We start from the raw sequence: 25,879 nt of genomic DNA on the forward strand, positions 1-25,879 counted from the left end.
AAGCAGGCTCCTCGCTGTCAGTTCAGGAGCCAGAAGCGAGGCTCAATCATCCCATGAACCGTGAGATCATGACCTGAGTCGAAATCAAGAGTTGGTCACCTAATAGACTGAGCCACCCAGGCACCCCAGGCTTTATCTTTAAATCATTAATTTGTACATTCTTTATGTTTTCAGATCTATACATACTTAATGCTGACATGTGAAAGCCTAGGAAAATGAAAAAAAAAGTTTTCCTTTTGTAATTCAAAAACAGACATGAATTGATTTTATCACTCAACAGCAGAAACCAAATGCAAAAATGTGGCCCCACCCTATTTGAGTTCAAGTAGATCTATATTAAGTTACATTTTTAAACTACATTATAGTTGACCTAACCCAAATATCACTTAAATTATGAATAAAAAATGTCTAAGTAATGGCCTCTTGGCTTCTGGGATCTTATCTTTTTTGTCTTTCAGATTTGACGTTTATATTTCAGTATGGAAAATTCAGTGTGCCAGGGTGGCTCAGTTAGTTAAGCGCTCTGACTGTTGATTTCAGCTCAGGTCATGATCTCATGGTTCGTGGGGTCTAGCCCGGCATCTGGCTCTGTGTTCATAGTGCATGGAGCCTGCTTGGGATTTTTTCTCTCTACTTCTCTCTGCCCCTCCCCTGCTTCTGCTGCTTGCTCTCTCTCTCTCTCTTTCTCTCAGAATAAATAAACTTAAAAAAAATTCAAACTGAGACAATGTTTTCTTATCAAATGTGTGAATGTTTGTATCTCCTTTACTGTTACCAATTAACATACCTAAATGGCTTGTTGATTTGACAATATTCCCGTTGAGTTCACTCTGATATTTCAAAAGCATTGTTTTTTGTCAAAATGGTTGAATCCTATATTTGCTTCTTTTTGAAAATACTTATTTTGTTATTCTACCAGGTTTGAGCATTGTTTTCTTTCAACATGGATAGGAGGACAGATAAGAACTTCTTCTGTCACTGTAATTTTAACACTACCATACTTGATATAAATTGTGCAGTCCTGCTAAAATGCCTCAAAATTTTACCATTTCTTTTTATAAACTCTCAATCTTGTGATATCTTTCCTTTCTTAGGATATGAACGAGTCTGCCAAACAAGAAGATATTTTGGAATCCACAACAGATGCTGCGGAATGGAGTCTCGAAGTGGAACGTGTACTACCACAACTGAAAGTCACGATTAGGACTGACAATAAGGTAGAGAAGATAGAACGCAGTTTTTCAAATGCATCTTCATAAGGCAATTTCAGGGTCAAAGGCACTACTAATTATATGAACGATTTAAGCGGGTAGGATTCGGTTTCCAGTGTTTTGTCTTAACAGAGATTTAGTAAATTGTTGTTGAATGAATAAATAATATTAAAGAAGGAAAGAGAGGAATAGATCTTTAAAGTGATTTGGAACACGTCATGTTTCCTTGGGATTGAGGGGTATTTTCTTAATATACTTTGGTGTATTTTCTTAGAAATCTTATTTTGTTTAGGTAAATAGTAAATGAAATTGGAATTTCATGACTGTATAGCAACTGATTATAGTTAGAAAATGGTTTTGGAGCTCTGCTGGATGGCAGAACAGAAGACATCCTGGAAGTTGCCTTACATAATCTATTCAGTACATATGATTAAAAGTCAGATAATAAGAAAATAATCAAAGCATTTGCATTAAGTTTTGGAGATTGGGCCAGATGAATGAACTGGCCCATAATCAAGTTTCTGCTTCCTTTTACAAGAACGTCAGAAAAAACTATCAGGTGACTAGACAATCCTATTCTCATTAATACTATAATAATGTCTACAAAAGAGACTGCAGAGAGAGACATCTAGGTAAAGAAACTAACAAGTTTCCATCCCTGGAGGCAGGAGAAGAGCACCAGCATTACAGAACAAGGTTCTAGGGAAGCTTGTTACTCCGAAAATATGGTCCTGAATCTACCCCCAAAGATTGCTGTTTTCAGAGTGCCTTAGAAATGAATTTATTCTTAGAATGTCTGGATTTGGGCTTGTAAAACTGTGTCCTGGAGAAGGTAAGAAGTAGCCTAGACTCCTAGGGCAGTCCTACAATAGGATAAAGGCAGCAAAGGTCTTGCTAGACTGAACAGCTGTGGAACAAACTTAAAGGTAAGTGGGCAAATCCTGCAGCCTGTTTACCATGTATTTTCCCAGACACTAGTATGTAGCCATTATTTGACTACATTAGGGGTAAATTCTTGTTTGCATATCTCATATGTAAATATGTGTTAATACATATTGTGTTATTACAATTGTGTTATATTGTGTTAATACGTATGTGTTAATACATATTTACATATGAGATATGCAAAGAAAGAATCAGATTTCTTCACTGATTCAACCTCTGCTAAAAGTTGTAATTTGCAAAAATGTAATTTTTTTTTGGTAAAAATGTAACTTCTAATTCTTTAGTTTTTGGTAAAAATGTAATTTCTAATTCTCTATTTTTATAAGAGCAGAACTCATAAAATTAAAAATTATTATTGTTATTCTAGTTAGAATGACATGTTAAAATAACTGTGTAGTTAGGAACTCTCAGGTACATCTTAATTCCATACGGAAGCCTTTAATTTATTTAACTTTCAAGCTAACTAACTCTTGACATCCAGCATCTCATTTAGAACCTAATAGGATCGATCACACAAGTGTGTTTTTTAAAGCATAGTCATTGATTTCTACATAACAGGAGTAACTGAATAAAGGAAGAATATAAATGTAACAGCTAACACATACAGTTTTGCAAAACTAAGTACAGGTTAAGTTCTACTACAAACTAATATTGTAGTAATCAGAATCCTGGGTTCTTAGAGAATCAGTGATCTCCTGATTGGAGAAGAATTAACTAGGTGAAAGTTGGACTCTTAGTCTTGTGCCATACATTACCACCCTTGATCTTATGAGGATATACTGTGCCAAATTAATGAAAAGTCAGATTTTACAGGCAACATTCCAAAATGTCACATAAAGTTTTGAGGGCTTTTTTCTTTATATGAATATCATTTTGAATTTAGATTTTTAAAAAATTATTTATTTCCATTTTTTTCTGTTTGATAGCATTGGTAATTTTTTTTATTTTTACATTTATTTATTTATTTTAAAAGAGAGAGAGAGAGAGAGAGAGAGAGAGAGAGAGAGAGAGAGAAGAACATGTGCACATGTGTGAGCTGGAAAAGGGTGACAGCAGGGGGAGAGAATCCCAAGCAGGCTCTGTGCTGTCTGATGCAGGGCTCGATGGGCTCAATCTCAGTATTGTGGTAAAATATGCTGATCTAAAGTTACATCTGATTTTTTTTTTCAGAATTCTTTTCTAGATCATTTGGTCTTTGTGCCTAGTATTTCACAAACTCTTCTAAGTATTTCAGAGGTATCAAATAGGAAATGCAGGTTTGGGGTCAATTTATTCAGCTTACTTAAGAAAAATGAAATTGTATGTTGATTTGAGAAAATAAAGGGTTAGTAAATAAAGAAATATTTTTCATGTCACAGAAATAAAAATAATCTGGTCACATACGAGGTTTCTCATGGGCTTACCATCCTCCTTCATCAGAAGAGTTTGACTCCAGCTTCATGGTACATCCCATTCTTCCTCCACTCCTGACTCGACCAAAACCAAACCCTCTCCTTTACTTTTGGCGAAAATAATTACCTTTCACTCGACACAGGCTTTTTAGGACATTTGGAGACTTCAACTTTGTGTTTGAGGGAAAATGAGCTGTTTTCAGATCAGTGTGTTTTACCGATCATTATTAGATTAATTTTTAACTAGCATAGAGATGTGGGAGATAACTATACAGGGCCTCCATTATTTAAATCCATTAAAAAGTTCTTTAAAATGACCTTGTGTTAGCAGTAAATAAGTCCCATATTTCTTTAGCACTGGATCAAATGTTTGTTTTTCTTTTTTTCGTCACAAGTTCAGTGCTTGTGTGCTTCTTGGCAGGTAACTAACAAAAAAAATTAATAAATAAATAATAAGTAAATCTCCTTTTCTTTTTGTTGTTTTTTTTTTTTATAATTTTTTTTTTTCAACGTTTATTTATTTTTGGGACAGAGAGAGACAGAGCATGAACGGGGGAGGGGCAGAGAGAGAGGGAGACACAGAATCGGAAACAGGCTCCAGGCTCTGAGCCATCAGCCCAGAGCCCGACGCGGGGCTCGAACCCACAGACCGTGAGATCGTGACCTGGCTGAAGTCGGACGCTTAACCGACTGCGCCACCCAGGCGCCCCTCTTTTTGTTGTTTTGATGAGATGCTCTCGTATACTGATATTTTATTTTATATTCTCTGTAATGTTGTAATTAGGTTTTATTGTAAGATGAGGTTATTCTTTTTTCTGGCAGCACTCGTTACTGTTGCCAGTTTTCGAAGAATGCAAACGAATTTTAATATTAGCTTAAATTACAATTGGGAAAATTAAAATGTTGCCAAAAATGCAAATGATATGTTCCACAACTGAAGGTGAAGGACTTTTGTCATATGTTAGCCTCAATGGACTATATTAGTAGTTCCCTTTTTAGAGTTGGTTTAGAGAATGCTCCTGGTGATTCCTTCTAGAGTGTTATATACCCAGAGACCAACTCATATTGCCCCAACTTGGAATAATGTGTCTAAAGACACAGAAGTTCTGCCAAGAAAGTCAATAAAGCCAGCCAAGTCCTGGGTCATTCCATTCTAGTTAATGCCTCAGTTATGACCAATGGAGTAACTGGAGTCCATTCCTTAGAAGGGCAGTCTGAGGACAGCTAAACTAGAGTAGACATGAGTGCCACCTCATCAAATTGTCTACGAGTATTATTAGTGTACTAAGACTGTATATCTTGTACTTTTTGTTCCTTCCCTCCTTAGTTCATTTTTCTCTTTATATCTTTCCCTTTCTTCTTCTGTGTTTGTATCTCTTTTTTATTGTTTTTATTATTTTATTTTTATTATTTTTTTTATTAGACCCAGGAGTGGTGACAAGTGTTACATAAGGACTCTGGTGGAATTTAAAACTAAGAGCAAACATCTGTGACTATAATCAGACTAAATTTAAATCTGTAACTGGTCAAGAATTATCTTAAACTCTGAGTCTTTTTCAAATACACTCTTGTTTTTAATTATAAAAATAATATGGAAACAATTCAAGGGGAAAGGGGCTAGGCAGTGTGCTATGATATAGAAGCTGTCAATTCCATGTTTAGTTTCACTATCAATTCCTGATTTACTGAGCCAAAGCTTCAGAAGCTTAGTGGAACTGTGGCAGCCACAAAGACCAGGAGAAGATGGAGCCTATCTCACACATCTTCCCTTGGCACCTTCAATTCATATTTCTACCACTTATTACATGTTCAATCCAGGGCAAGCTACTCAACCTTTCTGTCCCTCCTTTTCCTAATCTGTAAAATGGGACTAATTATATTAGTTACCTCACAAAGCTGTTGTAAAGCACCAAGAACAGTGTCTGTGACATAATTAATGCCTAATAATAAATGTTAATTATTGTTAAATTATAGTATTGTTACTATAATATTGTGTTCTGTCACGGAGGTCTTGTATTCAGTTCCTGTATCAGTATTCAGGAAGAATTTAACAAAATTTCTGCACTAATGCTTCCATCATTTAAGGGAATATTTTAAAACATAAGCCTTATATCCTTACATGGGGATGTAATCAGTTTCATGTAAGTATCACTTTGGTAAATCTTTCCAGTTTTTTTCCCTAGTAAAGTTATATATAAAATGATAATAATAACTGACATTTACTAAGTGTTTACCATGTGCCAAGTGCAGTTCTTAACATTTCACATATATTAGCTCACTTAATCCTTTCCACTGCCTTATTAGATGCAGGTACCTTTTACCACAGGGGAGGAAACTGAAATACAGTGAAGTGAGGTTAACTTGGCTTTGCCTAGTAAGTCACAGATGTGATATTTGAACCTACCACCCAGGCTCTTACCTATTCACTTAGTGATAGTACAGCATACTGGTTAAAAGCACAAATTCTGAATCCAGGTTGCTTGAGTATGAATCCTGGCTCTAACACTTACTAGCCATTGGACCCCATGGGCAAGTTTCAACCACTCTGTGCCTCAGTTTCCTCATCTGTAAAATGGAGTTCATTATAAAACATACCTCAAAGACTTATTGAAAGGATTAAATGAATTAACCTATCTTAAGCACTTAGAATGTTGCCAGAAGACTCACTTAATATATATTGACCACTATTTCCATGTGCTCTTATGTATATAGTTGAGATTATACCTTTTATAAAACATAATAGTATATCATGGACATAACTTTAGCTGAGTGGCATGTAGCAGAGATGGGTTGGCCAAGCCCAGCAGGTTGGGGTCAGACCAGGTCTAAGATCTGGGTGGAGGAATGGCCAGATAGAGCATGCAAGAGCTAATGGTTACAATTTGGGCAAGCATAAGTAAGGACTGTGAGATCTGAGAATACAGACCAATAGCAAGAAACGGAATCTGCCAGTTAGCCATTTTAAAGAAACAAGTGGTTACTGCAGGTAGAAGCATTTTGTCACATTTATTGAAGGATAATATTTTCCTTCATGACAAATATTTTTAAATCCATAATAGTAATTTTTAAAAAAACTTTTAAGTGAGGGGCGCCGGGTGGCTTAGTCAGTTAAATGTCCAACTTCGACTCAGGTCATGATCTCACAGTTCGTGAGTTTGAGCCCCACATCGGGCTCTGTGTTGACAGCTCAGAGCCTGGAGCCAGCTTCAGATTCTGTCTCCCTCTCTCTCTCTGCCCCTCCCCCGCTCATGCTCTGTCTCTCTTGCTCTCAAAAATAAATTAAATGTAAAAAAAAATTAAAAACCTTTTAAGTGAGTCAGTTGACAGTTGCCGAGTGGAGTAATAACAGTAGTTGAAGATGAGAATTCTTCATGTCCCATAATTTCTGGGGATTTAGAAGATGTGGTTGCAGATTCATATAAATTTCACTTTCTGTATTTTTTTATTAATTTTGAATCATTCAGTATTTAATGCTGTTTCTTGAAGACAATCCACCTATCATTTTTAGTTTTCTTGTTACTATGGAAAAACAAGCCCATGTTTGACTGCGTGGAAATAAACAGAGACCACATAAATTAGGACAAAGACTGTTTATGCAGAGCTTGCTATGGCCCGGGAGTTAGCCACCACTGCCTGCATTTGGCAGAGACTTAAAGGCGGGCAGGAGAAGGTAAAAGATACATAGTGGGAGAAAGCAAAGGCTTCAGAAATGTTCAGATATGACTGGAGATTTGGAGGCAGAACTAACTAGAAGCAGGGCCTCCTGGGTGACCGGGTGGGGGAAGATATGTGACTTTGTCTGGTTGGTCCTGCATTGGAAGCCAGGGGCTTGGGGAGAAACATTCAGGGAGCTGGCAGCTGCTAAGTCTGCCATGGGCTTACTTCACAAGGAGGTTATGGTTTGACTTCCTGGACTAGTTGCTGCAGATTGTGGGTCAGAATTCTCTTTTGTGTGATGATCTGGCCTTTGTCTGTTGTTTATTTGTACTTTCAGTCTCTCAGTGTCATCCATTGAACTGAGGGAAAGTGGCTTCTTTAATGATCAGTCTTATCAGTCTTTATCAGAAGGACTTTTTTCAAGGGTTTTTACCATAATAGGAACAAAGTAAACATTAATAATATTTATTCCTGTTCCCCAGAAATCAGGAAGAGCAGAAAGTGTGAAATCAGTTTTCAACTAAACCTTACATAGGCCCTTTTCTTCAACTATACAGTATTTATTCCTAAACAATTATGTATTATAATGATTTAATATGAGGTATTTAATGCAATGAACAAATGTTCTATCATGCTTTAATGCCCTGTGGATATTGTAATTAAAATTTTGATTAATGACTTAAATTGATTTTTTTCCAAATTATAATTGTTTCCTGCTTTGTTGTTTTAAAAGATAGTTGGCTAAGTACCTCCTTCATTCCTCCAAAATGTCTCCTACTCATTATGTAAATCTTCAGGTTCATTACAAGAATTTAGATAAAGAGATTATATATTTTTTGAAAGGCTTTGGAAGTACTACAGCATGTGTTTCTAATTATTTCAAGCGTTTGATTCATTCACTGAACTGCTTTTTTACATCCTTACCTGCTTTTCAGTGTCTGACTTTCTCAGGTTGCAGTTGTAAAAAAAACAAAACAAAACAAAACCTTAAACTTTAAATTTCAGCTCCAAACAATTGGATTTTCTTTTAACGTAAATAAACCATAAGGTGTTGCCTTGGGTAATTCACAGCAAGAAACCTTTCAGGAAGAGTCATTGTGCTAAGGTTGGAATCGTTGCAATAGTCTTGAGCCCTTGGGCTGTCCAGTCACTGTGAGAGCTAAAACCTAAGAGGGAGGAGAGAGGCCTTTATTAATCAGCGGCTGGAATTCTATTTAAATGAACCTGGAGGGACTACGGAATTACTGTATTAGATCCGAGTCTCTTCAAATTGGGAGCCAAGTCCTGCAGAAAATGTACAATAGTAGGCTTTCTCTTTTTTTACTGTTATAGAGGAATCTGTGTCTGGAACCAAGAGAAGAGGGGTATTTTTCTCATTCCAGAGTAGTGGAGAAGAGTAACTTGCTTTGACCTCCTGCCATTGCTGTGTTTGGATAGAGTATAAGAAGAATGTTAATAAAATTGAGCTTTCTAATATTTCTGACCTGCAGGGATTTATGAATTGTAATAGTTTGGAAATAAAGAGCATTTCTTAAGAATTGTACTCTAGTTGCTGGATAAGGCTATATTATATTGATAGGGTTCTTGGATCCATGAGCAAACAGGTAGAATATATTCTGTGGGCTGGGATACAAGAATACATTTTATGTATATATTAGTCATTAAAATGAGATTCTGCCTGTTATTTGAATAATAGAGAAATTTACAATATTTAAAGATTTTCTGGTAGACAGACCTTTTGTTGAAAAATATTCACATAATTTAAAAAAAATAAGGCACCAAATAAAAAAAAAATCAGCTCTTACATTTACCAGTAACAAATGTAAATACAGGTGGCAATAAGTTGGTCTCCATGAGGCTCCATGCAGGAGTAATAGCTCCAATTACTGTCACAAATGTTTGTAATTGTATCTATTGCTGCCAGACAATAAATGCTTTTTAATATAGTAAGGCCATAAATGTACATGCTGCTGTTGTTTAAACAAAATACAATTTTCAGCAAATTTATCCTTGAAACACCTGCTATAATCAAAAAGAGGTGAATGCTATCAAAATAAACTGCCTAAATTAACTAGACACATACATTTTTAGAGCAGTCTGCATGATTACTCAACTGCCACGTTTGTCTGAGAGAATGAGGGGAAATATTCACTGATGGACTTTTACAGGCAAGCTTTCTTTAAAGGAGACTACAAAAAAACAGAATATTGCTTTGGATTTTTGTGTTATTTTTAAAACATGGTGTTATTTTGTTATAGTTGTTTTCTCCATTTCTTTTTTTTTTTCTTTTCCTTAAGCTGATAAAACTGGGGGGGGGGGGATTGTTGTTTTTTTTTCCTTTTTAGCATATGGGTCACGGACAGATATCAGGGTTGTGGAAAAGAATACTGTGCTTAAAATTATATACGTAAAACTACTGCAAAGGGGTGGAGAAAAACCCAGCCATCCTCAAGCAACTGGAAAAGATTTTTAGCTGCTTCTGTCATGGTCTTGTTGAACATTCAGGATACTCTGTTTAAAGATAGTTGATGATGCTTTCCTTCCTATTTATCCTGAGTGTGATAAATGCTTCAACTGGATCGGGGGAAAGGCTTCATTTATCACAAGTTGAAATAGGAGAACAAGTGTTTTTGCTTTAGAGATTACCATCAGCTCTAACTAAGGAGCATCGACAGTGGTAGCAGATTTTAAGGAAATAAGCAATAAAGACTGCATGTTATGTAAACAATGCAGAGGAAAGTTACTAATGCCTCACAGCAGATATACCTCAAATAGACATTTGTGATTGAGAGCAGTGAATTAATACATATTGATTATAATTAAAATTTCTAGACTGCCTAAATATTTCATTATTGCAAAGTATGATTTAATGTTTCCTTTAAATTACTTAATGTAGAATATAAATTGAAACAGAAACCATTTGTCAAATGGACCTCCCTATGAAATGCAATTTTAATTGGTTTGATTCATTTTTCCAATCAATGATATTGGAGGAGTTCTCACTATCACTGTTTTATTCTTAAATTTCTTAATATTTGGACACATTTTGCTCCCATAGTCTTTATCCCATTACATTTGATTCTGTTTTCCTTATGCCAAGGCAATCTTTTATGTTTCTTGGTTCTTCAGATATGCAGATGGCTCTATTTATTTTTCAGGTTTTTTGTTTTGTTTTTTGAGTATAATAAGGGATCAAAGTTTTGATTAGTAGATTCCTGAAGTTGAGAGCAACTGTCAAGGTTATCTCTTCTGCCTATCCATTGTGGTTACTCGCAATGAAATAATTACATTCTGATTTGGCCTAAGAGTGTTCCTGTATTCTCAGAAGGGCCCCATTCACTCCCACTCTGCCTTGTCAGATCTCTTCTCTGGCTTCTAACTCCTTCTAAAGTCTGGAAACCCTCACTGAGGAGATTTTTATGGCCATATACAAGGGATGCGGATGGAATAAGCATGAAAAGTAAGTCAGAGTCAACATATGAAAACACTTTAGTAACAGATGGTAGTCAGTAAAGATAATAATCTCTGAGCACACATTAGAAAGGCAGTTATTTAACTAACAAGGTATTTTATTTAGAGATTATAGATCTCCAGTTTCAGTTCAATTACAGGCAGGTGTGAGAATACTAGTGACTGTTATGATAGCCTTTACTTACCCTCTATTTTTCTCTACAACAGGAGGAATATCTGGAAAGCAGGAACTTTCCTGAGGAAACACGTATTTCCAGCAATAGTGGAAAAATAGTCTACTCCCTGCAACAAATATACACATACGACATACCATACATACATACTCCCCTCCTCTTAAGTCGTATGTTTAGTTCTTTGAACACTTATAAAGAAAATTCATGTTTTCATATTAAAAGGGTATACCACAGAAAACTAAGCTGCTGGCAATTAAAAAAACATGTCACATTTAAAAATTCAGGAAAGCTACATTTTGTAATTATCTCACAACTTGATGGGCATTTTTCATTAAGAAAGTAATTCAATCTCAGGGCACCTGGGTGGCTCAGGCAGTTAAGCATCCAGCGTTGGCTCAGGTCATGATCTCACAGTTGGAGAGTTCAAGCCCTGCATCGGGCTGTCAGTGCAGAGCCAGCTTTGATCCTCTGTCCCCTTCTCTCTCTGCCCCTCCCCAGCTCGTGTTCGCTTGCTCTCTCTCTGTCTCTCTCAAAAATAAACATTTTTTTAAAATTTAAACAAGGTAATTCAATCTCATGAAAAAAATATTGAATGGACAATCTCACGCTTTCCCTCTCTCTCACACACACACAAATATGTGCACAAATGTGAGCTGTGGTGAAGCTGAAAAATTAATAATTAGAACAAGAAATAGAGACTGCAAACTTGCTTGTGCAAAGTGACAAAAAAGAATTTAGTTAATGCTCTGTTGTTAGGGAAGGGAGTGTTCTGGGTGGAGGATGGAGATCCACTGGTCACATTCCTGCTTTGAAAGCATGATGAGTTACCAGCCCACCCCAGCAACATTTACTACAGTGAACTTAGGCATATGCAGCCACCACTGTCAAGCCTTTTTCACATCACGTGACTCCCTGCCATCACATTCCCAAAGAATTTGGTCATTGGCCACGGATGGGCTATTAAACATGCCACAGGAACATCATCACTCCACATTGAAATCTTGAGACCAATCACTTTTGGACTGCCACTCAGACTTGGCCCTACCTCTCTCTACCTCTGCAGCTATAGTTATAACACCGGTAACCGAGTCTCTCTCCCTGTGGTGGAGACAGAGGTAAAATGTCCAGATCCCCTTATAAGCAGGGACTTGCTGCCCAACCACAGAGAGTGTGGTCAGCAGTCATCCTCTAGCTGTCCACTCCTTTGATGGCAGAGAGCTGCCTAGCCCAGGTCACGCCTTTCCAGAGTATCCCACACCTGGGCTTCTGTGAATTGTTTATAATATTACACATAATACTGCTTTGAAAATTCTTGTACGATGTCATTTGGTAAACATGTACACATTTCCAGTAGAAATTTCACTACGAGTGGAATTGCTAGGTCACAGTGTATATACATGCCAAATAGGGTTTGAAAGTGGTTATTACAAATTTGTATTCCTCCCAGCAGTGTGTGAGAGTTCCAGTTGCTCCACATCTTTATCAGAATTCACTACAGAGTTTATTTTATTTTATTTTTGTCATAGTAGATACGTTGTGGGCTCGTTGTCATTTTAATTTGCATTTCCCTGATGACTACCAAAGTTGAGCCCTTTCCATATGTTTTTTTTGGCATTTGGATATCCTCTTTTGTCTTTTGCTATTGGGTTATCTGCTTTTTGATTTATGGAAATTATTTTTATACTCTGGATATGAATCCTTTGTCAGACATAATGTATTGCAAATATGTGCTCTTTAGCTTTCCTTTTCACTCTTATTGGTGTATGATGATAAACAGTGGCCTAATTTGAATATACTCAAAATGATCTTTTTTTGGAAGAAGGGAGTGTGGCTAATACTTATGTTCTATTTAAGAATCTTTGCTTACCCCAGTGCTATGAAGGTATTCTGTGTTTTCTTTTTGAAGCTTTATTGTCTTACATTTTGCATTGAGATCTGCAATTCACCTAGCATTGATTCTTATGTATGGTGTGAGGCAGAACTCAAGATGTATTTGTTTTTCATATATATATATATATATATATATATATATATATATATATTCAGAACTCAAGATGTATTTGTTTTTCATATATATATATGTATATATATATATATATATTCAGCTGACCCAGTTTACTGAAAAGGTTATTTTTTCCCCAGTGCACTGCTTTGTCATAAAAAGTGAGCATGTATGTGTAGGTCTGTATTTGGACACTGTTTTATGTGTTGTTCTTTCATACTACTGAAAATAGTGTCTTTTAGATTTTATTTTCTGTCTGTTGCTGGTATATAAACATAGAATTCTGTGTGTGTGTGTGTGTGTGTGTGTATACATCTCCAGCAAACATGCTAAAATCACTTATTCATTCTAACAATAGTCCTATAGGCTGTTTTGCATTTTCAGTGTATATAATTATATCATCTACAATTAACATCAATCTTATTTCTTTTTTTTTTTTTAACATTTGTTTTTGAGACATAGAGAGACAGAGCATGAACGGGGAAGGGTCAGAGAGAGAGAGGGAGCCACAGAATCTGAAACAGGCTCCACGTTCTGAGCTGTCAGCACAGAGCCCGACGCGGGGCTTGAACTCACAAACCGCAAGTTCATGACCTGAGCCGAAGTCGGACGCTTAACTGACTGAGCCACCCAGGCGCCCCTCTTACTTCTTTCTTTACAGGCCTTATCCCGTTTATTTCTTTTATCTTGTCTGATATAATATTAGATATAAGTGCTATTATCAGAGAGAAAGCTTTCAAAATTTACATTTGACCATTAAGTATGATGTTAACTTTGACTTTTATAACTATCCTTTACTGGGTTGAGGAGCTTCCCTTTTGTTCCTAGTTTGCTGAGAGTTATTATTATGTATGGATGGTCAATTTTTTCAAATGATTTTTTTCAAATGATTTTTTTCTTCATTTATGAAGATGATCATAGGATTTATTTCTTTTTTTCCTCTTTTGTTATGGTGGATTATACTGATTGAGTTTTGAGTATTAAACTAACCTTGCATTTTGGATTAAATGCAAATTAATCATGATGTATTATCCTTTTTATATATTACTGGATTTGATTTGCTGGCATTTTGTTGAGAATTTTTATATCTATGTTTACAAAAGATACTGATCTGTAATTTTTCGTCTGTTTTAGGTGTCTTTGTCAGGTTTTAGTGTCATGCTATGCAGGCCTCATAAAACAAGTTGGCAGTTGCTTTCCTTTTTTTTTTTTTCCCTGTTCTCTGGTATTTGTATAAAGTTGTTGCTATTCCTTAAATGTCTGAGAAAAATCACTGATGAAGCTGTCTGGGTCTGGGTATTTCTTTGTGAGAAAGTTTTCAGTTGCATATGTTTACCCTAAAACCATTTTAAACTCATTTTTTCACTATACAGTTGATATATAAATACATTCTTGGGAATATTCAAATATTACAGATAAAACTAAAGTCTCCTTTAACCATTACCCCCTTAAAATTTTTAGTTCTACTTTACTGCATTTCCTCAGGGAAATGATAAGGACTGATATAGTGTCTTTGCAAGATTTGCCTGTGAGCTACTTTAAAGTAGCTCCGTCCCAATTTCCTCATCTTACTAGAGTTTTTAGAGAGTTACATGTGATGATGTAGTGCCTGACACATACTAGACATTATTTGAATGTTAACCTTGAAGCTATTATTAGACGTAAAAAAGATCTCAGACTGGATATGACTATTGGGGAACTACTACTCTATCCCCAAGGAAGGAAATAGAAAAAGGCTTCTAAGTAGCCAAAATAGAAATCACATAAAACTATGTATTTTATTTATAGGAGAGTCTGATAAATCTTTCTTTGGAACTTACATATAGTTTGTTTCAGAGATTATTCTAACAAGGTTGGTTAAACAGATTGTTCATCCACAGCAGATTAGAAGCAGGAAATCTCCTGTAGCATCCATGCTGTAGCAAAACAACCAAGCTAAGAAACATTAATTTTTATGTGCAGACTTGAATTGAAAGTTGTCAGTTGCTTGTGCTCCTTATTGAAATTGGGTGACAAAGCAAGGAAATGAAAGAAGTAGCTCAGTGTAATGGAAAATCTGTAAGTGAGAGAAAGGACATTTGGTTTCCTATTCATTTTGTAATTGACATGGTAAAAATCATACGACATCAATTTGTTACCCAATCTGTGAAATGGAGGTACAGGATTTCTTCCCCAGAGTGATCTCGAAAATCCACAGAGAAAATGAATTCAGAGTTGAAACAGAGGCCTAATGAGAAAAATGCGGTGAGGCATCTTAAATGGAGGGAGCCCAAAGTGTCTGTGCGTATATGCAAAAGCCCATAGAAACCCTCGTAACTATTTTTATATTTACTAGAAAAAAAGTGAAAAACAGAACATTCCATTAGTAATTATTCATAACAGAATTGGGGAAGGACCAGTGAGAATAGAGGGAAAAGGTAGGGTAGATTGCAGAAGTAACGTTTTTGTGATGGAGAGCGATTCAGAATACATGAGAATCCTGACACCCCGCTCCTGCTCTTGGGGGCCGCAGCCATGGTGCCACTAGAGCCGGGACCTTGAGCCTCAGCTGTGCTGGAGCAAGGACTTCTGAGCCCAGGAAAAGACATCAAAGGTGCCCTCCTCAGCTTTTTTGTGTCAAGAGTCCTTTGGCACTCTGCCTCTCCACACATAAAGAAGTTCAAACTTGGGGAAGAAACTGAGTTTGACGTTTCACAAGTTGTAAATTAGTGAAATGTATACACAGATAAAAGTTGCATTTGCCATCCCTAGCTGGTGGTTCAGTCTCTATCTCAGCAGCCATTTCAGAGAGGAGCTTTACGCATTGAGTTGGAGACCCAGACAAAGAAACAAAGAGTCTGGGTATATGCAAAGGAAATCATTCAGGTGCTGTTGAAGTAAAACCCAGAGATCTATATAGTCTTGCCAGTCACCTTCGTGGCTGCGACCAAATCTCCTACATTTTGATTTTATGGTATCCTGTGACTCGCCACCTGCAAGTATGTCATCGTAATTCTCCAGGCTTTGAAAAAGGGAGATGCATAATTTGTCACTAAAGAATTTGTAGTGGGGAGGAGGTTATGGTTACCACAGTACCTTTGTGTCTCCCTCACAAGTGACAGAAGTATACGAGATTTTATGTGAAAGGATTTTAAAAAATAGAAAGTCTAAAGAAATTATATGTTGCAGCATTATTAGTTTTCTCATTTCCTCAGAGAGGGTGAATGTGCTGGATTAGTGAAAAGCTCAACTTCAATAGAAAGGAGAAACGAGCTTAATAACACACTTAGAGCGCTTCGGAACAGGTGACCAGTAAACTCCAGCAGCCCAGGTGGTCCCACTTGATATATAACAAAAAGAACTACTGGTTTGCCTTAGGTACTCTTCTGTAGTTCATTTTATCACAAACAAAAGCAGTATATCGTGATGAAATTTGAAGTGGGGTTCGTGAGCACATGGCTAAGAATTCTTGAGACGTTTTTGTTGCAAAAAGGTGATTTTATAGCACGGGAACTGGACCCATGGGCAGAAAACTGCACCGGGATTGTGAGGAGTGACTGAATACATACTTTTAAGTTTGTGGAGGGAGGGGGATAGAGATAACAACATACTTTTCTGAGGAATCTCTATATGCTGAAAGCAGGGCTTTACAGGACCCTGGAGATGCAGCTATGGTAAGATAAGGTTGCTTTAGTTTTTAATGAAATGTAAACACTAAGGCATTAAGGCAGCCATAAACTCCTTGAGGAATATTACACGCCGCACGTCTCTGGTATCTATCTGGGATGCAAGCTGTAGGAGATTTAATTTAAACTACATTTTTCTTGCCTTTGTTTCCCTCATCACATGGTATGTGGAAATTCACTGGTTTGGGAGTGCTTTCCATTTTCCAGACATGAAACTTTGGAAAGGTTATTTAACTTACCTGATTCTTGGTTTTCCTCCTATACAAATGTATATATAGTCAGTTTTTCTGTATCAAATGACAGTGTATCAAACCAAATGACAGTGGTTTACGGTAATAATAATACATTTACGCTCACTCAAGATGCACGTCTGCTCACGTGTGGCTCAGCTGTGGGTCTACGCCTGCTGTGTTCCGTGTTTCTTATTCCCAGACCCAGGCTGGAAAGCATAACCCCTCTGTGGGGTGTGTCTATTATCATGGCTGAAAGAAAGGGTAAGAGAGCTGATGGATGCCTCTTACAGCATCTGCACAGTCCTGGCATAGGCCATGTCCACCACTTTTGCACTGGCCAATGAGAATCACACGGGCTAAGGTCAGCATCAGTGGAGCAGGGTGGTATACAACCAGCCAGCAAATCACAGAACGCTCTTACAGGGAAGCAGAGAAGTGAAAAAGAAGGGATGAGAAATCTACTCAGCACTCCAAACCTGTGTGAGTCTCAAATAAGGAAAGGCATATACCAGTGCACTGTGACCTAATGGATGCACTACCAGTGTAAGAATTGCTATCATTTTGAACGGTTTCTTTTACTGTTTTATTTTGAGGATCAAGTCCTTACATACCATTTAAAACCCATCAGGTCTTCATTCTTACCACAAGCCTTTGTAAACTTTCTAACCATCACAGTTGTAGTTTTTTTAAAGCTACATATTTGTCTTTTTATATTTGTGATTTTAAAATGTTACAAGTATAATCACTTATATTTTCTGCTATCTTAAACCCCTTTCAAGACCTTCTTGGATATCCAGGAGGTTTTTGACTTTATTTTTCCCTGATGATTAAAAATTGTCTTGTAGGAAATTTGGAAAACTTTGGAAGGATAAAGAAAAAATCATAAACATCAATGTTCATATTCCTGGCCTAACACACACACATACAAATATGCACAAATATTAATTTTTACTAAATTGGACACCTAACAGTGTATTCTGTGGGGAATGTTTTTCCACTTTACTATATGTAGCTAGCATGCATTTTTGCTGAGTAAATTTTTTTGAAAACATGAACTTAACATTTCGGTATACAATACATATATAATTACGAAGCCCAATAATATATCAAACATTCATGAACCCACTACTCAGTTTGAGCACTAGACCGTTACAACGCCCTTGAAGCACCTGTGTTCCTCTGCTGCTGCCCTTTCCCTCCCATGGGTAACCACTGTCCTCAAGCTTGTGTCTTGTGTATTGTCATTAGCTGCTGCTTCCTCTTCCTCTCCCTCTTCTTCTTCCTCTTCCTTTTTTCAGTGTTTTCACGTAAGTGTACATCTGCACACAGTGTATCACTGAACTTTGCTTCATGTTGAGCTTTATAAAAATGATATCATATGGCATGATTTTTCCTTTACAAAAATTACAAAATTAGTTTAAATTGTCTTCTGCTGGCAAATATGTAGAAAGTTAAATATTTAGGGAGCTGTTTTACAAAGAACTTACATATCCATCTTTGTGTGCATCCCCAGTTATTTCTTTGAGAATAATTTCTAGAGGTGAAGTTGCTGGGTTAAAAGGTTAGAACATTTGTAAGGCTTTTTTTATGACTGAACATCAGGAAATGTGTCCATCTAGATTTTAATAAAACAAACATTCACATTGTGTGGCAGATAATGATAAATCATTACTAGCTTCCCACTTTAAGAGGCAGTAAGAATACACAAATGCCCCAGTGACTTATCATATTAAAAAGTCCATTTTGACTCCCCGAAATCTACTCTGTTCTTATCACACTGTGATATTACCATTCTCTTAGTTCCTAAGGCTGGAAACCTTTAAGACACCTTCTGGCTACTACCCCACCCCCACTTTAGCCACCGCACACTTGCCCTGAGTCCTCAATCCCTGCTAGTTCTGTCTCTACCACGTCCCTTGAATTCATCCCTCCCCTTTCATTCTTACAGGCACTGCTTTACCGCAAACCTTGCTAACCTGTCACGTGGACCATTACATGGCCTCTTAACTGGTTGCCTTCTTGCCTTCAGTCTCTTGCCTGTCTAATCAGTCCTTCCCTCTGTTATTTTTTTTCTCAAAACACAAACCTGTCTTTAAAACTGAGACCAAAAATCTTTAATATAACTCTTCATTATCCATATGATAAAACCCATACTCCTCAGTTAAAGCCCTCGATCTAACTTAACCTACTCTCCAGCTTTGCTGGAGATTCATTCATTCATGATTCATGCTCCCCACCCCACACCACCCCACCCCACCCCAAGAACTTTGTGTTTTATACTCTAGCCAGTCTGGGCTACTTATTCCCTATTTATTTTCCTGTTTTTTCTTGTTACTCCCTCAACTTAAAATACCCTTTCTCTCCCACCCCTTTCCAGCCTTTTGAAATGCTACCCATGCTTCAAGGTTCCACTGAAATGCCAGCTCCTCCATGGAGTTAACATCAGTGTAAATCATCGTAGTTCTCCATACATGACCAGGCATGTTTGTTTCTCTCGAAATACTTTGTCAGAACAGGACATTTGCTGGGTAAAAAAAAGAATGCTGAGTAGAAAAAGCAGAACACAAACTATATGAAACACGTCAATTATAAATAATATTATATATGTAAGTATATGTAGGTAGATAATGTGTTTATACATATACATACGTGTCTACCAGGACTGTAGGAATACTTTAGCTTGGCGTTTATTAAGCTTACGAATTTTTTTTTGGAATCAGGCAGGATGAGTACTTTTTAAGAAAAATTACTAATATAATTTTAACTTCTTAGGTTCATTTTCTTTCATAAGGATGCTTGCTTGGGCTTAAACAGGTTTCCATTTTGAGGCTGAACCATCTTTGGTCCAGTGCAGCAGGCCAGGCAGTGTCATCTCCTCACTGTTCCACTGTTGACTGGCTGAGTTGGAGAGGCCTGTTTCCTTGCCAAATCTGTCTAGTCATAGTCACGGGTGATGAACAGTCCCCTCAACTGTAAAATGAAAACGTTGCACCAGATGACTGTTAAATGGATGAGTAGATGATCTTTAAGGTCCTTTCCGGCTCTCATAGTCTGAGATATTTTTTGCTCATGAGATAGAAAAATGCTTAAGGACAAAAGAAAGTGCTGATTTGTTCTCCACTGTAGCACCCTCACTGGTGTCAAGTAGCCAGTTGCTCCTTTGATTAACTCTGAGCTGCCAAAATGTGTTGTGTGGGAATTAATGCATTTGGCTTCTGATCCAGGTGTACCACTACCTGTGGGGCCTTGGGTGTGCCCCCTTCTGTCACTGGGCCTGTTAGTGCTTATCTGTGAAATGATGAAGGTGACACTAGATGCTCTTTGAGGTTTTCTAATATTTTGTAATTTTATAATAGGTATGTGTGAAGTATCCAAAGGTTGTTTTACCCTATAGTCACTAGCCCATGTTTCAAAGTTAAGGAATCAGTAGAACAGGACAATTCACAATATAATTTTCTCTTCACAAAATAGTGTAGATAGCAAAGTGGAGTATCAGGGTATGCAAACAGATATGTGTAATTGAGGAATCTCCTGGTTCCATCACTTCAGCTTATACCATAGTATTTTTTCTCATCATGGGTGTTTCTCTAGTCTTAAAATTATTACCTTTAGTAATGTAAACAAAAAAATTTTGAAGATATCTTGTAATTAAAATACTGGCATAGATTTTAACACACTAATTTGGGTCAGCCTAGTAGTACTCCGATCTATCTCAAAATATATGAACTCTAATAATCATTATAGATTTCCTTTTTTAAGAAAGAAAAGTCTTCCTGAAGAGGGCCCCCGCTTAATTTTCAGGGGACAAACTAATCCTTGATATATGATACTTGATTCCAGAGTTGCCTCTGGCAGTTGTTACTATTTAAACAAGTATTTCTTTTCTAGTAATTAGATTTTTTTTTTTCATTTTGATGGGTAGTCATAAATATTAACCACCAGCAGTGCAGGAATAATTTATATTCAAATTGTCAGACATCACTCTGTGAACACACAAAATAATTTACATTTATTTAGAGCCTTTTATCCTAAAGTGCTCTACACATATTCCTTTATAATCAGATTGCAAGCTATATATAGGACACTGCTACCTGAAATAGGGCAACAACCAAAGTAATTAATATAAAGGATATGATGACAAAAAAAGTAGAGGAAAGAAGGAAATATATATTTTACTTGTTTTTATATGCTTTTGTGCCCATAGGATTGGAGAATTCATGTTGACCAAATGCACCAACATAAAAGTGGAATTGAATCTGCTCTAAAGGAGACCAAGGTATGTGAATTACTTCAGGTGAATCAATGTACTTTACTCATCTGTTGAACACTTACTAAAGGAAAACGTGAAAGGAAAAAAAGACAATCCTTGCCTTAGAGGATCTTACATATTGTACCATATTACATTTCAACAGCCCTAACACTTAAACTAACTAAAGAAAGAAAGGTAACTTTATTCAAAAGAAATATAATATATACTATATTACACATTAGAGATATATCTACTATATATATATATACACACTATATACATATATATATACACACATATATATATACACACTATATGTATATACACATACACACACACACACACACACACATATATATATATTTCATCATTTCAACATTTCATCATTCTTTCCTCTCTGGATCCCAAAGGATAACAGAATGCCAACCCAGCAATGCTTAGAACTTCCAACTTCCATAGGCTTGCGGCTGCTCTGGCCAGAAATAAGGACTTTTTGGAGGATGTCACAAAGAAGCAAAGTTGGAATGAGAAGTTATGGGTCCTAAGCTAGAACTATAAATTTAAGGACCTTCCTCCAACTGGAACATTCTAGTCGTCTTTGAACTGTGCTACAGGAAAGTCATGCTATTCCATTACCTACTTTGTGAACTATAAAGCAGATTCCACTCACGTACAATATAGATATGCATAAGGACTAATGAATTGACTAACACTACCAGGTGCCTTTTTATTTTAACATTCTGCCATGTGTGACTAAAATATTTCTCATTACAGACTTCTTTTGCTATTGAAAATTACAAGCTATCTTTTTCACAAGTGGTTGAGAATTTGTGGGATGGATTGAAGGAGATTTAGCCCGTCTCATACTGTTTTTGAAAAATATATTTGTGAATTTTTTTATCTACTAAAATCCTATGGAATTTCTAGGGATTTTTGGATAAACTTCATAATGAAATTAGCAGGACTCTGGAAAAGATCGGCAGCCGAGAAAAGTACATCAACAATCAGCTTGAGCACTTGGTTCAAGAATATCGTGCAGCTCAAGCCCAACTGAGTGAGGTAACTTAGGAATGATAGATCCCCAGGGATTTATTTCAGTTGGTGACCCCAATTCCCAAACTTGATACAGCACTTTTCATTTGAGAATCGTGAAATGCTTTTCACAAATAGCAACACATGGATTCTCTGCCTACTTTAGGAAGCCACGTGAGGCAATAGAACTTGTCATCTTCATGTTACATGAAATAGAAATTATCTCCTAGAAGTCTTTAAATGCGTTTTTTCATTTGATTTAAATAAATGAAGGCATGTATTGTTGGGGAACATTACTTAGAACAGGAACAGAGTGTCAGGACACCTGGTTTTGTTTCTAAGTCTGCCGTTAATTTACCGTATGAGTAGGAGGAAAAAGAATAGTATGCATTTACATGTGTCAGAGGGAAAAGACATCCTTGCCTTAATGGCTTACAGCCACATAATAAGGAATATGAAAGCAAGACACGTTCAAAGACAAGCAGTTTAATTAATTTAATGAGCAAATTTTTTAATCCTTTCAAGGTTTTAGAATTTCCACCAAAAAAATAAAATAAAACCTTCATCCTTTGAAAGCAGCAGTCCTTTGTACCCCAGTTGGGATCTCAAGGCTTTCCTTGGGAGTGATGCCCCTCTTTTCTGTTGTTGAAGGGAGACTAGTAAGAACACCTGCAAATGTCAGTTGAAGACATTTTTTTTTCTTTCAGCAAAAAGGGGTAGAAGAAGGAAAAAAATGGAAATAAACTTGAGATAACTTCTGTACTTTCAGAAGTTCTCAGAGACCAAACAAAAAATAATCTTCACTTTTTTATTACGTTATTTATTTAACAAATGATTCCCTGATATACACAACTACCCATGGATGTTTTTACTTCCAAAATGCTGTAAAAGTCTCTGGTTAAAACCACTGTGTATCTGTCAAGCATTGATATTAAATAATTGTTAGATTAGTTCCCAAGAACATATTCCATACTGTCATACCATTTGTTAATCCTTATTAATAGCTCATCCTGATGCTCTATTATGATTGATTTTTTAGAACTGGTTTTCTCTGCATAGCATGCAAATTAGATCGACCAAGAGCTACTCTCCTAAACTGTTTGGGAATAGCCGAGGACAGTTTTTATTGTGCACCATGCCCATGTGAGTTACACCATCAGTATGTGAAGGTTAAGGTCATTCATCATTTTATAGTACTTTAGTTTAAGTACATGGTGCCTATTAGCGCTATAAAATAGCTACAGTTAAATGTCACTTTCACAAATGTATTCACAAATGGGGGGGTGTCATAAAATGATATGCAGAAATTGCAAACACAAAGAGGTCATATTTAAGTAATCTGCTTCTGTCTTGAATTTGTCATTAAACAAAATGTTTTCTCCCTTAGGCAAGGGAGCGATACCAGCAGGGTAATGGCGGAGTAACGGAGAGGACCAGGCTCCTGTCTGAGGTACACACTGTGCCCTTGCCCTTTTCCCACCGTCAGCCGAGCCCTGGCTGTTCAGAGCCATTGGTAGTTTAATACTGCTACAACCGTGCGTTATTTCAGTAACTGCTTCCTGTGGCTTTAAGTCCTTTTCTTTAGGAGAAAATCCCTAGTTTTCTTATCAGTGAATCCAGTGATGTATTTATGTACTACTTATTTCCATAAAATGCCTGAAGTTGTTTTATTCACTTTAACATAGGACGTGCTGATAATATTAGCACATTTATAACCCTCCTTAATCTTTTTAAAAACATAACATTTATAATTAATATATAGAAGTGTAGGTAAAGCACTGGCTTAAATGGCTTATAACAAGTTTTAATGTTAGTCTGTAAGATATAAGATTTGTTTTTAGTGATTGCTCCTGATGTGTGTGACCCTGAATATTTCTCTATCCACAAACTAGAAGTGGCTTGTAACCTTTTCCTTCTGGGAACTTCTGAAACATTTGCATATATTATTGTATTTATTTTCATTATCTTGCAAGAGAGTAAGATCTAATATATATTCCAATTTTTTTAATGAAGAGCTGAGAGGAAAAAAAATCTTACAAGATCAGTAACCAGTGTACAAGATTATCTTTGGTTACAGTTCAGTGTAATTGTCATGGGCTTTTTCTATATAATAGAATTAAGCTCCTTTTATAGGGATTATTTGAGGCATAAATAGTTATTTTAAAATACTAAAAATATAACTTTAGAAATATTTAGACTCTAATCCTGTGGTGCCTCTAGGCAAATAAAACGTTATGTAGAAGTAAAGTGCTCACTTAATGTTAGGTAAATTAACACTTGAAGGGAGTCCAGGGAACCATTTAGTTCTTTTGCAGGAGGTAGTTATCCCCAGTTGTAACATTGCAGGTGCCTAAAAAAAATTAATTTGCTTTACTTGAATGAGCACTTGATTCCCAAGGAAGTTTTTACTCACCAGTATGATAAAAATAAAGCCTACTAAGTTACAATAAGTATGGCTTAGTTCTAGTCATTTAAAAATTTTTTGATTTTTTAAACATAACGTACTAGATTAGAATTTTGCTAATAGAAGATATAGTAGTATAATTTTGAGTATGACGTAGAGTACAGATAAGAGCCAATATGACAGCACGATGTGCCTCTTGGAGTTCTTGGTTTGGATAGAGCAGTTAGCATATTTTTATATGCAGCCATATGTTATAAACATTATTTTTAGTGTCCTGTACAGGAAAAAGTGGCATCTTTTCTTATAAGACTATAATATTAAGATACCTAGTAAACCTCGGAAATCCAAAATCTTCTCTGGATGTGTATACTATTTTAATTAGTAACTGATTATTAAAGACTGGCATGGTAGATGCAAGGGGGTAACGGCAAGCTTTACATGCCATTAATGACAACCGAACCATTTGCATTGTCACATGACAATCTGAGACAGTCATTTGGTGAAGTTAATGTTAGGAGCACTCTCAGAAGATAAAAAGCCTAGTGTGTCTGCATACTTTATCTTATTATTCTAATTATGTCCAGAAGAGTCCTAAGATCTTTATATCCCTTTACAGATGTATTATATCCAAATGTTCTTAATACATCATTCAGTAATTTTGGAGATTTTACTAAAATTCAGAGCTCATGAAGACTTTTTTTTTTTTCAATTAAAGGTTACAGAAGAACTAGAAAAGGTAAAGCAGGAAATGGAAGAAAAAGGCAGCAGTATGACTGACGGCGGTGAGTGCACACTCATCCTAAGGGGAAAATGAGCAAGACGAGAATATGTCTTCAAGAAATCTGTTTAACAAAATGGTATTAGAAAATAGGGAATCTGCTTTTTAAAGTGAATTTGAGGAGAGGTAAGTACATGGTACAGAGATGGCATCTGATAATCAGTTTTTCCTTATAAATCAGCTGAAAAGAGTCATTTTTTTTTTTACTCTCATTTAAGATTTTTTGATTCAAACTGCACTGATTCAGAGATAGAGTGGGAAATATTTAGTATATACTTTGTTATTCCAGGTTTTAGAAAATAATATTTTCTGTTTTCATCAAATGAGCTTCATTATTCCATTTTATGTACAAAAGAGCACTAAGTGCGTGCCCACACGGCATGGAGGCAGGGATGGAACGACCTTTGTTTTTCTTCCTCTCCCCCTAGTAGACCTGACTGGGCAGGGGTCAAATAGAGAAGAATTAATAATCCTCTACTAATCATGCTCCATCATGAGCTAGTGACTTTGACATGGCCCTGGGTGATTGCCTAAGGCCCTTCTGTGCTCTAGAAAGATTTTCTAGAGCTCTAATTGTATATACTGAGGGATCCTTTAAAAGGGGATGTATGAAGATTTTGCTATGTTTGAATGAGCCCATTATCTGTGTCTCACAGGTAATTCTTTCT

The 25,879-nt window shown here is 36.3% G+C and overlaps 2 protein-coding genes across 5 annotated transcripts in view; one reads left to right on the forward strand and one right to left on the reverse strand.

Annotated features, from left to right (window-relative positions):
• LOC125175639 (serine/arginine repetitive matrix protein 1-like) overlaps positions 1–25,879 on the reverse strand; it is a 181,338-nt gene that overhangs the window by 75,874 nt on the left and 79,585 nt on the right. The window lies entirely within an intron of this gene.
• Positions 1–25,879, forward strand: part of IFT57 (intraflagellar transport 57) — a 53,882-nt gene that overhangs the window by 26,354 nt on the left and 1,649 nt on the right. Inside the window, exons 6-10 of the mRNA XM_047876390.1 lie at positions 1,095–1,217; positions 20,953–21,024; positions 21,925–22,056; positions 23,417–23,479; positions 25,149–25,215. Coding sequence (XP_047732346.1) covers positions 1,095–1,217; positions 20,953–21,024; positions 21,925–22,056; positions 23,417–23,479; positions 25,149–25,215 — 457 coding nt within the window. The remainder of the gene's footprint in view (positions 1–1,094; positions 1,218–20,952; positions 21,025–21,924; positions 22,057–23,416; positions 23,480–25,148; positions 25,216–25,879) is intronic.

The sequence above is a fragment of the Prionailurus viverrinus genome, chromosome C2 (genome assembly GCF_022837055.1).
Source record: "Prionailurus viverrinus isolate Anna chromosome C2, UM_Priviv_1.0, whole genome shotgun sequence".
Lineage (NCBI taxonomy): Eukaryota > Metazoa > Chordata > Mammalia > Carnivora > Felidae > Prionailurus > Prionailurus viverrinus.